This window comes from Bombina bombina, chromosome 3, assembly GCF_027579735.1.
Source record: "Bombina bombina isolate aBomBom1 chromosome 3, aBomBom1.pri, whole genome shotgun sequence".
NCBI lineage: Eukaryota > Metazoa > Chordata > Amphibia > Anura > Bombinatoridae > Bombina > Bombina bombina.
In genome coordinates this window covers 893566690-893582207 of record NC_069501.1, presented here as the reverse complement: position 1 = coordinate 893582207, position 15518 = coordinate 893566690, and the positions used below count along the sequence as shown (strand labels likewise).

Genomic DNA, 15518 nt, shown 5'->3' with positions numbered 1-15518 from the left:
AAGACTCACACCCACACACTTTTAAACACTCTGTCACACAGTTTCTCTCAGATATATTCTCACACACACATCCTATTTATGAATCTCTCGTATTCTCATTAACACACACAAACTCTCATACACAATTGTTTTGCAGTTACTATGGAGGTGGTGGCATTTATTACTGTAGCACCCCTTCTTCCTAAAGAAACTAACAGCCATACCTTTACATGATACAGCAGGACAAGGAGAATGATAAATAAGAAAAGTAGGAATAAGTAAATGAGATACCCTCTGCCATCTCCACTGTGAAACCATTAATCGGGTACAAGCTAAGGTTGCTAAAAAAAAAAAAACTAAGACATTAAAGTGTAGAACGTACTATAGACAAACTTTAAACCATCATCTTTTCAGGCAAGGAATATTTTATACTGACCAGATTTGGGTATTCATTCTGCATATAACATTATAGACACTTTGTTTTCTGTTATTTATCACCCTATCATTTGAGTATATTGACCGGAGAAGTACAGTGTTACTGGAAGTAAACTGCAACAGCTTCTACAATGACTTTTTGTTATTTGAAAATTGTTGTGTAGGGCAGTATTAGAAAACGTATTAGTACATAACATGAGAAAATCATAATTTAAAATTGTATCAGCAGCCTATAAATGTAAACACGTTTTAAAAAAATTGTAGCTTATGCTGTATACAAATAGATAATACATACTATTTCCTTAATATACCAAATATTTTCTTTTGACCACTTAGCTTCTTACAAAGTGTGCAGAAATATACCAGCTGTACAAAAATGTCAAGTTTATTTTAATTTTACAGGGAATTTATTTATTTTTACATAATTAAAAGAAACAAATTATATATGTTTTGCTGGCACATTTTTGTTGCCAGTATATAAAAGAAATCAATGTGGCTTAGCATGCAAAAAGTAATAGGGGGAATCTTCTGTTTTTAAGGCACTTTATACATGACGTGGATTGTCTGATTTCTTCTAGCGAAAGTGCAACCCAATTAGGTCTCGATTTGCACAGATCTTAGTGTGCTGCATATTCAGAAGAAGAAATCTGGCTCCGAAAATAGCCGAATGCTGCTGGCGGCAGCCATATTGGGCATTCGCTAGATAATGAAAAGTTGGAATGCATATTCCTAATTTATTTTAGGGTATGAAAATCAGACTATTAAAGTACTTATGTATTTGTAATATATTTATCACTGAGATTATTATAGTAAAACAAACTTTATATGCCCCCCTCTATGTGAAGTGGTTTTTTTGTTTGTATGTTATTTTTTTAAATATTATTTTCTTTGTAGAAGTGATTGTGCTAACATCTTGTGAATTTACAGAGAAAGAGTAAGATAAATAAGGTATCATTGTAACGTGAATCTAAGTACTATTGAATTCCAAGAATTTTACTTGCCTATTATGTGACGACTTGCAAAGATTTCAGAAGTAGAAAGAACATGTGAGTTTATAAGTGCTTCATCAATCCTCAAAAAAGTCTGATCTCCACTTGCACCAACCCAGGTTGCCTTACGTCCATACTTCGATCCAATGTTGGGCATAGGTGCTGGCTTTGCATTCCAGTAGGGAACATCTATAATAGGTCGTCCAAGCTGCCCTTTCTGAAAAAGTAAAAGTTATTAAACATATAACTACATTTTAAACTAGTTGGTATAAAAAAAAAAAAAAAAGTATTTTTACAAACTAAAATATTTTAATCTGACTGAAAAAAATGTTGAATAATTCATATTCTCAAGGCAATGTAGCCAACACGTCACATTATCCCACCATTCAAGCTTCCTTCCACAAGGCATAGAACATACATTGTAGTGGTCATTGCAAGACATTACTTAGATCTATTGTGAACACACACCATGGTGATGACCTAACAAAAATAGAATATGTAAGTTAAACTATATCAACTTGTATTTTTTGGTAAGAAAACAAACTTATCACGGTTGTCTCAGTATGCAGTATCTGTTTCACCACATGAATGAACAGACCTCCCAGAGGAAAGCTAAAATAAAACTTTATAGCTTATATATGAGGATGATGATGATGATGAAGATGATGATGATGAGTACTTCAACTGAGAACCCAAAAGTCCTAATTGACATATGCATGCTTTGTGAAATTAAAGGGACAGTACACTGTAAAATAGCTTTTATATTAATGCATTTTCAATGACTTGTTAAACCAGCTGCAGAGTATAAAATGTATGAGAAATTGAATTTTCAGGTTTATTTGTGTATATGAAGTAGCTGGTTTTGTGCTTTTAAACCACAGCCTACAATGGATTGAGTTTCAGGTAATACCAGATCTCATTATGTTATCACTTTGCTTCCTTATATTTGTCTGGAAAACTAAAGCTCAATATATAGAGAGAACAATGGAAAATGATCATGTTATTACTTAACTACCCTGCACCCCACTGGGAGTGTCATTTCTTCTGCTGACTGTGTTTACTTAGGCTATTCAATAGCTGAGACTCCAGTATCAACACTTTCAGTATAGGTAGGGAAACCACAAGCTAAATCACCTATTTCAAAGGCCAAAATAGGGGTAAAGGAGCTACTTGTAAACTATTTAATACACTCCATCAATGGATCATTGGGAACAATTTAAAAGGGAGAACATTTTTCGGTGAACTGTCCCTTTTAGGACATTTCTCCATGTGCTCTAACAAGGTATTATTAAAATAGAAAAAAAGGAAAGATATTCAAATAGGGCAGGAATCCAGGACACTGGTAATAGCTGTCATTAATAAGAAACTATTTAAATTTCCAATGCTTTTTCCAATTGGTATGTATTCAAATTATAATTAGTGTATATATCAGGGCTAGATAAAATGCGCTCACAAACAAGTTCTGTATACTAATTATCGCCTTTGGAGATTTCTGCATAAACCATTATAAGCCTATATTCGTTTAACACAATTTGCCTGCCCATTACATGTACCAAAGAGTATTCTTCAGAGTTGGCAAGAGGAGGGTACTCCATGTACTACCAGCATTATAAAAAAACTTTAAACTTGAGAATGCGTTTTAGCTGTAAAAAAAACAAACAGTCTTAAAGAATAAAAAAAATGTTAACACAGAAGGGGCAGAAACCTGAACTCACAGATAATAGATGGCTAACTTGCATCGACCTGGAGAAAAACATGAATTATGCTTACCTGATAATTTTCTTTTCTTCAGATGGAAAGAGTCCACAGCTGCATTCCTTACTTTTTGGAATTCAAAACCTGGCCACCAGGAGGAGGCAAAGACACCCCAGCCAAAGGCTTAAAGTGAATGTCAATTTTGATGAATTAGTGCAGGTTTTTAATAATCCTATTAAAAACAAGGGCACTTTAAAGTTAAGGTAAAGTTACATGCTTTGCTATCCTCAGTTACATAGTTCATCTAAAAATAATAGTACTTTCATTCACGATTTTTTACAAAGTTCGATGTAAATACATTTTGATCCGCAATGAAATATTTTTGTCAGCTTACAATTCAACCCGTTTTTTTTTAAATTTTACTTCCTGATCACGTTGTTTGATCATCCAATTGACTTTCTGCCGTGCAGCTACATCATTAGCCTTTTGATTGAGTTGCGCATGCGGCAAATATTATGCATAAATTTGTTGGTCGAGCATTCCCGATTCGCGCATACCCGTTTTTCGCCACTGAGCCAAGAACGTCATCTGTTTAGACTCGGCAACATTAACATCGCTCACTTGCATAAATAGCATAGTACTGAATGCATACATTATGTCATTCATTGAGTACTATGTTTACAAAGACATTGACGCATGCGCATTGGACACCGGCTGTTCAAACAAACGCATGCGCATTGAAGGATCCATCGACGATTCGCGCATGCGCTATACGCTCGTTACTTGTGAACGCGCATTACAGCTACATATAGAGCGAGTGGGATCGCTCTATACGTCAACACACAGAAAGATAGGAAGTGGAAGATGGGTGGAGCATGATAGATAACGGTAGACATTATAAAAGTAAAAATAAAACTGATAATAAAAAAAAAATTAAAAAAAATATAGCGATCTGGATATGCTAATGCAATACAATACTTGGATGAGTTGTAAAGCCTAAAAATTTACTTTCACTTTAATTCATCAAAATTGACATTTCACTCGTTTTCTTCAAAAACTTAACTTTTAATCCTTGCAGCCGCTCCAGCACTTCATCCGCCCGTTGCAAGCCATCATCGCAGGTCCAAAATGACGAATCCGTCTTCCTCCAATCACGGCGCTGCATCAGGCCAAGATTCCCCCGGGCGTGGGGGGGGGGAGCCGTGATTTGAGGAAGCCGGATTCGTCATTTCTGACGTTGCAGAGTCTTCCGACGGCCGGGGGAATCAATGGAGCGGCTGCCAGGATTAGAAGGTAAGTTTTTGAAGAAAACAAGTGAAATGTCAATTTTGATTAATTAAAGTGCCCTTGTTTTTAATAGGATTATTAAAAACCAGGCACTAATTCATCAAAATTGACATTCACTTTAAAAACTCCTCCCACTTGCCTTATTCCCCAGTCATTCTGCCGAGGAACAAGGAACAGTAGAAAAAAATATCAGGGTGAAAAGGTGCCAGAAGAACAAAAATTACGTCCGCCCCACAGAAAAATACGGGCGGGGAGCTGTGGACTCTTTCCATCTGAAGAAAAGAAATGCATCAGGTAAGCATAATTTATGTTTTTCTTCATAAATGGAAAGAGTCCACAGCTGCATTCATTACTTTTGGGAAAACAATACCCAAGCTATAGAGGACACTGAATGCTAAAACGGGAGTTTACAAAAGGCGGCCCATTCTGAGGGCCCCAGGCCTGAAACCACAACCCAAAAAAAAATCCTGCTTCGTCCGAAGCCAAGAAAACATTTGAAAAGGGAAAAAAACATAATTTATGCTTACCTGATAATTTATTTCTCTTGTGATGTATCGAATCCACGGATTCATCCATACTTGTGGGATATTCTCATTCCCTACAGGAAGTGGCAAAGAGAGCACCCACAGCAGAGCTGTCTATATAGCTCCTCCCTTAGCTCCACCCCTCAGTCATTCGACCGAAGGCTAGGAAGAAAAAGGAGAAAATATAGGGTGCCGTGGTGACTGAAGTTTTTTAAATAAAAATATATTGCCTGTCTTAATAAAGAGGGCGGGCCGTGGACTCGATACGTCACAAGAGAAATAAATTTATCAGGTAAGCATAAATTATGTTTTCTCTTGTCAGATGTATCGAGTCCACGGATTCATCCATACTTGTGGGATACCAATACCAAAGCTTTAGGACACGGATGAAGGGAGGGACAAGACAGGGACCTTAAACGGAAGACACCACTGCTTGTAGAACCCTTCTCCAAAAAATAGCCTCAGAAGAAGCAAAAGTATCTAATTTGGAAAATTTGGAAAAAGTATGAAGCGAAGACCAAGTCGCCGCCTTACAAATCTGTTCAACAGATTAGTAGAATGAGCAGTAATTATTTCAGGAGGCTGCTGGCCAGCAGTCTCATAAGCCAAACGGATGATGCTTTTCAGCCAAAAGGAAACAGAGGTAGCCGTAGCCTTTTGACCTCTCCGTTTACCAGAATAAACCACAAACAATGAAGATGTTTGACGGAAATCTTTAGTTGCTTGTAAGTAGAACTTTAAAGCACGAACCACATCAAGATTGTGCAACAGACGTTCCTTCTTTGATGAAGGATTAGGACACAGTAAAGGAACAACAATCTCCTGATTGATATTCCTATTAGAAACAACCTTAGGAAGAAACACGGGTTTGGTACGCAAAACCACCTTATCTGCATGGAAAACAAGGTAAGGTGAGTCACACTGTAAAGCAGATAACTCAGAAACTCTTCGAGCCGAAGAGATAGCTACCAAAAACAAAACTTTCCAAGATAGAAGCTTAATATCTATGGAATGCATAGGTTCAAACGGAACCCCTTGAAGAACTTTAAGAACTAAGTTTAGGCTCCATGGTGGAGCAACAGGTTTAAATACAGGCTTGATCCTGACCAAGGCCTAACTAAATGCTTGAAGGTCTGGGACATCCGCCAGACGTTTGTGTAAAAGAATAGACAAAGCAGATATTTGCTCTTTTAACTAACTAGCTGATAATCCCTTCTCCAATCCTTCTTGGAGAAAAGACAATATTCTACGAATCCTAATCTTACTCCATGAGTAACCCTTGGATTCACACAAATAAAAATATTTGCGCCAAATCTTACGATAAATCTCACTTTACCCTCTTAGAGTAGGCAAAGAGAATGACTGGGGGTGGAGCTAAGGGAGGAGCTATATAGACAGCCCTGCTGTGGGTGCTCTCTTTGCCACTTCCTATAGGGAATGAGAATATCCCACAAGTATGGATGAATCCGTGGACTCGATACATCTTACAAGAGAAAAAGGCCCCAAGGACACTGATCCGCAGATAGTCCACGAACCTTGCTAGAAACCGCAGAACAGACGCAACTGAGCCAACACTCCTCCATGAGACACCATCGCCTCAAGGTTGGTCCTCAATTAGACCCCCTTACAAGAAAAAAAGGGGGACAACATCTGAAAACTCTCAAAGGGAAGAGGACACGGAGGAACAACCAAAGATTCCCGGAAGACCCTAAACAGGGTGCAATCAGATCCAAAAAATGGAAAATCCCAAAAAGTGAGGCAAGCTCACAGAGACCCTAAGGGTTCCTGAAAACAAGGAAAGGCAATGCCCAGACCCCAAACAAGACAGAACCACAAGGAAAAAGAATGCATAGCATCCCAAACCCCAAAATCCCTAGAAGGAGCCAGGATAAGGAGACCACATAGCCTATCAATAATAAGGAACGACTAACCCTCAGAGTAGGAAAAGACAGCAACATCAACCTCTAAGGAACAAGTCCAAAAGGACAATAGCCCTAAAAGGGCAAGACCACCCATAACGGCAACACCTCCAAATCTTCAACCCATGCGGGGAGGGAAACACTCAAATCCCGACGATATTGGAACCAACAGAGTGTGACGCACTAGAACTCCACTGAGTCCCAAATGACCAACTTAAGGGTTGCTGAGGACTGAACCAGTTCCCCATGCCCCCCCCCCCAGTCCCTCAGGTCCTCTCAGAATGCTTAGAAGACACTTGTAAAACAAGCTAAGAAAAACACAAATAATAAAGCAATCACTCCGTGCCCTAACCGGACCAGCCAGGAAGAACAGGTGCCATGAGAGTGAAAGAGGCCTCAAGACAGAAGCAGCTGAACCCAATCAAAATCAGTCTGAACCAGAGCCCTTACTGTTAAGGCTGCAATATTCGCACCCAGGGAGGGAAAAATAAACGACGGACAACACATTGGACTAAAACATGTCCCCAGAATAAAACTTCCGTAGAAGTAACAGTGCGATCAAGAAATCGCGAGTATCGATTCCAGAAGGAAAACTCCTGAAGGAATATAAAACCAAACATGAGCTTTGAAATCAAATAAAAGTAATCCTAACCGGATTTAATAAAAGAAAAGGCAACCCGTAGGTTTTCCCATATAAAGAACAGACACACCCACAGGAGCAGCCTAACGGAACCCTGCTCAACCAAGCTCAGATTGGAAAGGATACTCAATAACCAGACTATAAGAAGATTACTTAATCCCTTTATATTTAATTCTGTGAGCTATTCGAAGTAGAAGACTTAACTCCTTCATCCATTAAGGATGGGCTTATCCAACGCCAAAACGTGCCTAACAGAACACGAAGGCGCGACAGTCTTTAACGAAAAACACAGCACGCTTCCACCAGAGCCTCAGGAACAGTCGCTCCCCCGGAGAGCTGAACGGGCCACCCCATGCCTGGGAGGCCCGGGTTGACTGGACACAAACATAATCTTAAGCAGATATCTGGAAGCTGCAGATGCGCCATTGCCATCAGGATTTCAATATGTAAACGTGCCGCAACCTCTGGAGGTAACATGCCCCCATCCAGGGAAGGATAAGCATAATCTGGGTCACCTGCACGTGTAGCAACAGTAAGTGGTAGGGAACTCGCCACTCGAGGGACAGCACCCCCAGAGGCGGATGGATCAGCGGCCCCTAGATTCCCCGATCCTGAGGAATTGAGCCCTCTAGCACAACATATGGAACATAACTGACGGTCATGTGTCATCTGGGCCGATTCATATTCACTACAATAAGTAGAATCTGAATCAGACACGACTTCAATCTCAACATCAGAATCCTCCATAACTGGGATATGAATACAAAAAAAGGACCAAATTTAAAAAAAATCTAAACGGCACCTTACACCAACAATGGCTGGGGCACTCACCATTTCCTATGCACCATAGAAACAGAATTTCTCCATCGCCACACGGTCAGGAATGCGGGACTGGAGAGTCCAAAACGTAACCACGCAGTCACAAGGTAAGCCGTACAGTCCAGAAAAAGTGTGCCCGACCGCAAAGGCCGTGTCACTTCCAAGGCCGTTCTGTTCCACAAAACCATGAGCCTAAGTAACACTGCACATAAGCAGGTTGAATCACAAACATTATTAAAAAAAAACCTGTTCATATAACCCCCCCTTAGGAGATATTAACCCCTAATGCCAAGATACAAAAGGAGCCTCACTGAGACCCTGATTACTCTAGTTGATCCCGCAAGGTGGTAGCCTCTCGGGAAAAACATAATTTATGTAAAAATTTATGTAAAAAAATGATAAATTAAATTCTTTCATATTGGCAAGAGTCCATGAGCTAGTGACGTATGGGATATACATTCCTACCAGGAGGGGCAAAGTTTCCCAAACCTCAAAATGCCTATAAATACACCCCTCACCACACCCACAATTCAGTTTAACGAATAGTCAAGTAGTGGGGTGATAAAGAAAGGAGTAAAAAGCATCAACAAAGGAATTTGGAAATAATTGTGCTTTATACAAAAAAATCATAACCACCATAAAAAGGGTGGGCCTCATGGACTCTTGCCAATATGAAAGAAATTAATTTATCAGATAAGTTCTTACATAAATTATATTTTCTTTCATGTAATTGGCAAGAGTCCATGAGCTAGTAACGTATGGGATAGCAATACCCAAGATGTGGAACTCCACGCAAGAGTCACTAGAGAGGGAGGGATAAAATAAAAACAGACATTTTTTGTTGAAAAAAATTAATCCACAACCCAAAATATAAGTTTATTCTCATAAATGAAAAGAAAAACTGAAATCATAAGCAGAAGAATAAAACTGAAACAGCTGCCTGAAGAACTTTTCTACCAAAAACTGCTTCCGAAGAAGCAAATGCATCAAAACGGTAAAATGTAATAAATGTATGCAAAGAAGACCAAGTTGCTGCTTTGCAAATCTGATCAACTGAAGCTTCATTCTTAAAAGCCCACGAAGTGGAGACTGATCTAGTAGAATGAGCTGTAATTCTCTGAGGCGGGGCATGACCCGACTCCAAATAAGCTTGATGAATCAAAAGCTTTAACCACGAAGCCAAGGAAACAGTAGAAGCCTTCTGACCTTTCCTAGAACCCGAAAAGATAACAATTAGACTAGAAGTCTTCCTGAAATCTTTAGTAGCTTCAACATAATATTTCAAAGCTCTTACCACATCCAAAGAATGTAAAGATCTCTCCAAAGAATTCTTAGGATTAGGACACAAGGAAGGGACAACAATTTCTCTATTAATGTTGTTAGAATTCACAACCTTCGGTAAGAATTTAAACGAAGTCCGCAAAACCGCCTTATCCTGATGAAAAAGATTCACAAGAAAGGCAGATAATTCAGAAACTCTTCTAGCAGAAGAGATGGCCAAAAGGAACGACACTTTCCAAGAAACAAAATTTATAGCTTACCTGATAAATTTCTCTCTCTTGTGGTGTATCCAGTCCACGGGTTCATCCATTACTTGTGGGATATTCTCCTTCCCAACAGGCAGTTGCAAGAGGACACCCACAGCAGAGCTGTCTATATAGCTCCTCCCCTAACTGCCACCCCCAGTCATTAGACCAAAGACAAGCAAGAAAAAGGAGAAACTATAGGGTGCAGTGTTGACTGTAGTTTAAAAATAAAAAACAACTGCCTAAAAGTGACAGGGCGGGCCGTGGACTGGATACACCACAAGAGAAAGAAATTTATCAGGTAAGCATAAATTTTGTTTTCTCTTGTAAGGTGTATCCAGTCCACGGGTTCATCCATTACTTGTGGGATACCAATGCCAAAGCTTTAGGACACGGATGAAGGGAGGGACAAGGCAGGAACTTAAACGGAAGGCACCACTGCCTGCAAGACCTTTCTCCCAAAAATAGCCTCCGAGGAAGCAAACGTATCAAATTTGTAGAATTTAGAAAAGGTATGAAGCGAAGACCAAGTCGACGCCTTACAAATCTGTTCAACAGAGGCCTCATTTTTAAAAGCCCATGTGGAAGCTACCGCTCTAGTGGAATGAGCTGTAATTCTTTCAGGAGGCTGCTGGCCAACAGTCTCATAAGCTAAACGGATTATGCTTCTCAGCCAAAAAGAAAGAGAAGATGCCGAAGCCTTTTGGCCTCTCCTCTGTCCAGAGTAGACAACAAACAATGCAGATGTTTGACGAAAATCCTTAGTAGCTTGTAAATAAAACTTTAAAGCACGAACCACGTCAAGATTGTGTAATAGACGTTCTTTATTTGAAGAAGGATTAGGACACAGTGACGGAACAACAATCTCCTGATTGATATTCTTATTAGATACCACCTTAGGAAGAAACCCAGGTTTGGTACGCAAAACTACCTTATCTGCATGGAAGATCAGATAAGGGGAATCACACTGTAAGGCAGATAACTCTGAAACTCTTCAAGCCGAAGAGATAGCTACCAGAAACAGAACTTTCCAAGATAAAAGCTTGATATCTATGGAATGCAGAGGTTCAAACGGAACCCCTTGAAGAACTTTAAGAACTAAATTTAAACTCCATGGCGGAGCAACAGGTTTAAACACAGGCTTGATTCTAACTAAAGCCTGACAAAACGTCTGGAACATCTGCCAGACGCTTGTGCAGAAGAATAGACAGAGCAAATCTGTCCCTTTAAGGAACTAGCTGACAATCCCTTCTCCAATCCTTCTTGGAGAAAGGATAATATCCTAGGAATCCTGACTTTACTCCATGAGTAACCCTTGGATTCACACCAATGAAGATATTTACACCATATCTTATGATAGATTTTCCTGGTGACAGGCTTTCGAGCCTGAATTAAGGTATCAATGACAACTCGGAGAAACCACGTTTTGATAAAATCAAGCGTTCAATCTCCAAGCAGTCAGACGCAGAAAAATTAGATTTGGATGTTTGAATGGACCTTGGAGTAGAAGGTCCTGCCTCAGCTGCAGAGTCCATGGTGGAAGGGATGACATGTCCACCAGATCTGCATACCAAGTCCTGCGTGGCCACGCCGGTGCTATCAAAATCACTGAAGCTCTCTCCTGCTTGATCTTGGCAATCAGACGAGGGAGGAGAGGAAATGGTGGGAACACATAGGCCAGGCTGAAGGACCAGGGCACTGCTAGAGCATCTATCAGCGCTGCCTGGGGATCCCTTGACCTGGACCCGTAACAAGGAAGCTTGGCGTTCTGACGAGACACCATCAGATCCAGTTCTGGTTTGCCCCATAGTTGAATCAGCTGGGCAAATACCTCCGGATGGAGCTCCCACTCCCCCGGATGAAAAGTCTGCCGACTTAGAAAATCCGCCTCCCAGTTCTCTACTCCTGGGATATGGATAGCTGAGAGATGGCAAGAGTGAACCTCTGCCCATAGAATTATCTTTGAAACCTCCAACATTGCCAGGGGGCTTCTTGTTCCCCCCTGATGGTTGATATAGGCTACAGTCGTGATATTGTCCGACTGAAATCTGATGAACCTGACCGCAGCTAGTTGAGGCCAAGCCTGAAGAGCATTGAATATCACTCATTTCCAGAATGTTTATCGGAAGGAGGGCTTCCTCCTGAGTCCACGAACCCTGAGCCTTCAGGGAGTTCCAGACTGCGTCCCAGCCCAGAAGGCTGGCATCTGTCGTCACTATAGTCCACTCTGGCCTGCGGAAACTCATTCCCCTGGACAGATGGACCCGAGATAACCACCAGAGAAGAGAATCCCTGGTCTCTTGTTCCAGATTTAGCAGAGGGGACAAATCTGTGTAATCCCCATTCCACTAATTGAGCATGCAAAGTTGCAGTGGTCTGAGATGTAGGCGGGCAAACGGAACTATGTCCATTGCTGCTACCATTAGGCCGATTACTTCATACACTGAGCCACTGACGGACGAGAAGTGGAATGAAGAGCACGGCAGGAAGTTAGAAGCTTTGATAACCTGACCTCTATCAGAAAAATTTTCATTTCTACTGAATCTATCAGTGTTCCTAGGAAGGAAACTCTTGTGAGAGGGGAGAGAGAACTCTTTTCTTCGTTCACCTTCCACCCGTGAGACCTCAGAAAGGCCAGAACAATGTCCGTATGGGACTTCGCGATTTGAAAAGTCGATGCCTGTATCAGAATGTCCTCTAGGTAAGGAGCCACCGCTATGCCCCATGGCCTTAAAACCGCCAGAAGGGACCCTAGAACCTTCGTAAAGATTCTTGGTGCCGTGGCTAACCCGAAGGGAAGAGCCACAAACTGGTAATGCCTGTCTAAAAAGGCGAACCTGAGGAACTGATGATGATCTCTGTGAATCGGAATGGGGATATAAGCATCCTTTAAGTCCACGGTAGTCATATATTGACCCTCCTGGATCATAGGGAGGATGGTTCGGATAGTCTCCATCTTGAAGGATGGGATCCTGAGAAATTTGTTTAGGATCTTGAGATGCAAGATTGTTCTGAAAGTTCCCTCTTTTTTGGGAACTATAAACAGATTTGAATAGAAGCCCTGCCCCTGTTCCTCCCTTGGAACTGGGTGGATCAGTTCCATAACCAGTAGGGGGTCTTGAACACAACGTAAGAATGCCTCTCTCTTTATCTGGTTTACAGATAATTGTGAGAGATGAAATCTCCCCTTTGGAGATGAAGCTTTGAAGTCCAGAAGATATCCCTGGGAAACAATCTCTAATGCCCAGGGATCCTGGACGTCTCTTGCCCAAGCCTGGGCGAAGAGAGAAAGTCTGCCCCCCACTAGATCCGGTCCCGGATCGGGGGCTACTCCTTCATGCCGTCTTAGAGGCAGCCGCAGGTTTCTTGGCCTGCTTCCCCTTGTTCCAAGCCTGGTTAGGTCTCCAGACTGGTTTGGACTGGACCCTCTTGTTTTGCATTAGAGGAAACTGAAGCTGCGCCGCTCTTGAAGTTTCGAAAGGAACGAAAATTATTCTGTTTGGTCTTTAACTTATTGGACCTATCCTGAGGAAGGGCGTGACCTTTTCCTCCAGTAATATCAGAAATGATCTCCTTCAGACCGAGCCCGAATAGGGTCTGTCCCTTGAAGGGGATGTTAAGAAGCTTAGACTTTGAAGTAACGTCTGCTGACCAGGACTTAAGCCATAGCGCCCTACGCGCCAAAATGACAAAACCTGAATTCTTAGCCATTAGCTTGGCTAAATGAAAAATGGCATCAGAAATAAAAGAAGTTAGCTAACTTAAGAGCTTTAATCCTGTCTAGAATATCGTCTCCACCTGTAGAGCCTCCTCAAGAGACTCAAACCAAAAAGCCGCTGCAGCAGTAACTGGGGCAATGCATGCAAGAGGCTGGAGAATAAAACCTTGATGTATAAAAATTTTCTTAAGGAGACCCACCAATTTTTTATCCATAGGATCTAGGAAAGCACAACTGTCCTCGACGGGGATAGTTGTACGCTTAGCTAGGGTAGAGACTGCTCCCTCCACCTTAGGAACCGTCTGCCACGAGTCCCGTATGGTGGCATCTACGGGAAACATCTTTTTGAAAGCTGGAGGGGGAGAGAATGGCACACCTGGTCTATCCCATTCCTTAGCAATAATTTCCGAAAACCTCTTAGGGACTGGAAAAACATCGGTGTAAACAGGCACTGCAAAGTATTTGTCCATTTTACACAATTTCTCTGGAACCACAATGGGGTCACAGTCATTCAGAGTCGCTAAAACCTCCCTAAGCAATAAGCGGAGGTGTTCAAGCTTAAATTTAAACGCTGTCATTTCAGAATCAGACTGAAGCAACGCCTTCCCTGAGTCTGAAATGTCACCCACAGATAGAAGCTCACCTGCCTCGGCTTCTGAGTATTGTGAGGGTGTATCGGACACAGGCCTTAAAGCATTAGAAAACTCTGTATTAGTTCTAGCCCCAGAGTTGTCTCGCTTTCCTTTTAGCCCTGGCAGTTTGGAGAATACCTCTGAGAGGGTAGCATTCATAACTGCCGCCATGTCCTGTAAGGTAAAAAAATTAGACGCGCTAGATGTACTTGGCGTCACGTGAGCGGGAGTTATAGGTTCTGACACATGGGGAGAGTTAGATGGCATAATCTCCCTCTTTTCAGTCAAAGATTTATCTCCAGGGGATTCTCTAAGCGCCATAATATGGTCTTTATAGTTTATAGAATTTTCAGTACATTTGGTACACATTCTAAGAGGGGGTTCCACCATGGCTTCCAAACATATTGAACAAGGAGTTTCCTCTATGTCAGACATGTTTAACAGACTAGTAATGAGACAAGCAAGCTTGGAAAACACTTTAATAAAGGTGAAACAGCAATTAAACAAAAACGTTACTGTGCCTTTAAGAGAAAAAAAAACTAGCACCTAAACTGCAAAACAGTGTAAAAATACAGTAAATTCTTTGAAATTTTTACAGTGTGAGTAAGGGACTAAAGCAACATTGCACCCACTTGCAAATGGATGATTAACCCCTTAGCCCCCAAACCGGATTGAAAAACGTTAAAAGTCAATTGAGCACCCTGCCACAGCTCTGCTGAGGCTCCTACCTGCCCTCAAATGATTTTGTGCAGAAATAACCCCTTTGAAATGGTCATCAGATGCCAGAGGACTCCTCTAGGTAAGCTGGATGTCTCAGTTTGAATTAAAACTGCGCAGTTAGAGCGCTAAAATAGGCCCCTCCAACCATGTACTGGATGTCAGAGGGGCCTTAAGAAAATACTCCTAGGAGTATCTAACTAGCCATGTGGAAACTAGGCCCCAAATAAAGACTTATCTCCCTCAGAGAAAAAACGTCCTATTTATGAAATTATGTAAACGTTTTGTCACTAAGTAATATGAATATTAACATGAGTATTACCCTGTTTTGTAAGCATGATCCCAGTCGCTGTTAAATCACTGCATCAGGCTTACCTCAAATACACAAGGCTCTGTCAGCATTTTCTAGAACTTATTCATCTCTCTAGAAATAAAAATACTGAACATACCTCAAAGCAGGTAATCTGCAGACCGTTCCCCCAACTGAAGGTTTCCCATATTCTTCAGTTATGTGTGAGAACAGCAATGGACCTTAGTTACAAACTGCTAAGATCATCAAACCTCCAGGCAGAATTCTTCTTCTAATTTCTGCCTGAGAGTAAAACAGTACAATGCCGGTACCGTTTAAAAATAACAAA

At 41.2% G+C, this 15518-nt stretch overlaps 1 protein-coding gene across 1 annotated transcript in view; it reads right to left on the bottom strand.

Annotated features, from left to right (window-relative positions):
* MYCBP2 (MYC binding protein 2) overlaps positions 1–15518 on the bottom strand; it is a gene marked incomplete in the record, with an annotated part of 1460675 nt that overhangs the window by 893236 nt on the left and 551921 nt on the right. Inside the window, 1 exon segment of the mRNA XM_053707907.1 lies at positions 1416–1620. Within this exon segment, the coding sequence (XP_053563882.1) occupies positions 1416–1620 (205 nt within the window).